General features: G+C 48.9%; 1 protein-coding gene across 1 annotated transcript; it reads left to right on the forward strand.

Annotated features, from left to right (window-relative positions):
• Positions 1 to 1,524: 1,524 nt before the first annotated feature.
• Positions 1,525 to 2,308, forward strand: LOC125506311 (uncharacterized). Its single transcript, XM_048671159.2, has one exon. The coding sequence runs from the start codon at positions 1,577 to 1,579 to the stop codon at positions 2,000 to 2,002; it is 426 nt and encodes a 141-aa protein (XP_048527116.2). The 5' UTR covers positions 1,525 to 1,576; the 3' UTR covers positions 2,003 to 2,308.
• Positions 2,309 to 2,529: the final 221 nt, after the last annotated feature.

The raw sequence follows: 2,529 nt of genomic DNA on the forward strand, positions 1-2,529 counted from the left end.
GCACGCGCCTTGCTCCCTTGAGTATCTTCGATCCCACAAAATTTCAGATTTTTTTTGATTTTTTTGCTATTTTTTTGAATTTACTGTTCATCATTTACTATTCACTAGACAGTCAAACCCCTTTGACCGGACGGTAACGGCACAGAAAGGCATTTTTGTATGGTGACTTGACGGAAGAAGGGTATTTTTGAGTATGCCTGAAAATTAGGGGCAAATGCCAGGTGGTGGCTCAAGTTAGGAGGATAAATGTAATTGTTCCTGAATAAAAAGGATGTGAATTGCATGTTTCCATTTCAAATTGAAAGGAAAACAGCCGGTGTGAATTGCACAGATCAATTTCAGTAACTCGTATTTCAGTTTCATTAGCAGATCCATTCCAGTAACAAATAGTTCTTGAAATGTTCCTGAAAAATATCATGGACTAGTACGTGTTGTTCTTGTTCCTAAAAATTTCAGTAACATCAACTAGTACACGGTGCATCGGGATGGAAATCCAGCACAAGTATTAGAACAGGCTCAACAAATCGATTAAACAAGGGAAGTGATTCTAGGGGCTGAAGCCCGCATGGAAGTGGAACACAACTACCTAAAAAATCATGGACCAGGGAGAAATCAAGGATGGATGAGCCAGAACCAACCGTGTGCATATCGATGGCGATGGCGTGATCCGCGTGCGGTCGCCGGAGATGAGAAAATCCTCGTCCAGGTTGCCGGAGATGACATCCAGTGGGCCCCGACTCGGTCGGAATCGGCACCGGGGTGGCGGGTTGGCTCCATGACGGCGTCCGGCTGCGACGACCGGACGGCGCACCTGTGGGACTTGCGTTCCCCCACAGGGCGCCACGCGGCGAGCCGGCGACGGCCAGCTATGCGTGGAGATTGACCCGGCTTCCAGGCGACTTGCGCTCCCAGATCAGGAGCAGGCGGCGCCGCTGTTGTTCGCCGCCTCGGTCGCGAGGCCGGGGGGCGTCCAGGTGAGGAGCTGGGCTCGGAGAGGCAGGGTGCCGGCGACCATGAGGGTACCGATGTCGGTGAAAAAGACTTTGGCCATAGGCCTGGCCTCGACATCCCGCATGTTTGCTCTTCCGCAAATTAACGCCCAACCCCGGCAAAAACAGAAGAAGCAAATTAAGACTAGCCATAATGGATAGTAATATAGAGTAGTAACATAGGCATGCTACTAATCTATGTTACTACCTTTATAATGAGGAGTAATATATGTGTAATAACATGTAGTATTTTAAGTATTAGGCTGTAGACTCATCTTACCTTGATATGTGTGATGTTACTTAAGCTAGTAGTAACTAGCTATGTTAACACATGCATTTCTTTGTTCATTTATTGTTTGTCACATCATTTATTTTATCTACATATGTGTGATGTTATTATCTATATTACTCTCATTGTGGTAGTCCGACGCACACGTGACTCCGCTGAAGAGTGCAACAACCGTTCTGTGCCCAGTGCTAAACTGCTAGCCGTGCCTTTGTTTAGCGAGCTAATAAGTTCTGGTCGACTCTCTACTCTCTAGTCTCTACCTTTCAGCCTCATAGGCGACAGCAAGTCCATAACTAGAATGGAACAGCCGACCGGCGAGCAGGATCAGGATGAGCTCAACCTTGAACTCACCCTCCTCATCCCGGCTACACCGGGTCCCGATGAGGGCTTCTTCCTCTGCGCGTACTGCGACCGTAAGTTCCTCAGCTCGCAGGCGCTCGGCGGCCACCAGAACGCGCACAAGCACGAGCGCAGCGTCGCCAAGCGCCGGCGGCTGATTGCCGCCGCAGCGCGCACGCACGGTGCCGGTGCGCCTACTGCAGCGCAGGATGAGGGCCAGACGGGGTATGGCGGCAGAGGGGGCGGCGATTTCCTGTCTGCGGATGGAAAGGCGAGAAGGACGGAGCCGTGGAAGTCTGCCGCTGTTGGAAAGGCGTGCGAGCGTGGCAGGACATCGTCGGAGCACGGCGCCACCGACGAGGTGGACTTGGCTCTCAGGCTATGATCGATCTGCTCATGTGTTCCTGATCCCGGCCCAGTTACCCACCCTGATTTGCTAGTTGACCTCGCGCATCCGCGCTGTTTCGGTATGCTATAAGGTCTTCTTTCCTGATACATATGTACTTGTGAAATTGCTTCTATGCTTGCCTGTTTCAAGCTCTGCGTGTGTTGGATTCATATGTTCTTCTTTCAGTTGAGTTTTTCTCATGAAATTCCTTGACCAGAAAGAACGTGTGGTAATTTACATTTATTCATTCGAAAGCCGGGAAATTTCGATTTCTTGTTTACTCAGTTCTATTGTTCTATGTATGCTTTCATTGCTGAGCTTCTTCAAGTGATTCAAATATATATTCCATGAGTGTATATTTTTTGTAGTACCTGATTAATGTCTATTGTGTAACTGTGAGCGCCAGCGAGATCTTGAGTTTAACAGCTAGTTCGTATATACAAAGCTGAGTTGCACGTATACAACCAGTCAATCTGCCACACGAGATCGAGTGTTGATCTCTAGGAGAAGCTAGCATCTTGTGT

Source organism: Triticum urartu, chromosome 5A, assembly GCF_056163025.1.
Source record: "Triticum urartu cultivar PI428250 chromosome 5A, HENAU_Tu73, whole genome shotgun sequence".
Classification (NCBI taxonomy): domain Eukaryota; kingdom Viridiplantae; phylum Streptophyta; class Magnoliopsida; order Poales; family Poaceae; genus Triticum; species Triticum urartu.

Bases quoted from the DNA above. Each gene is read 5' to 3' on its own strand.
- LOC125506311 (XM_048671159.2), top strand. From the start codon at position 1,577: ATGGAACAGCCGACCGGCGAGCAGGATCAGGATGAGCTCAACCTTGAA.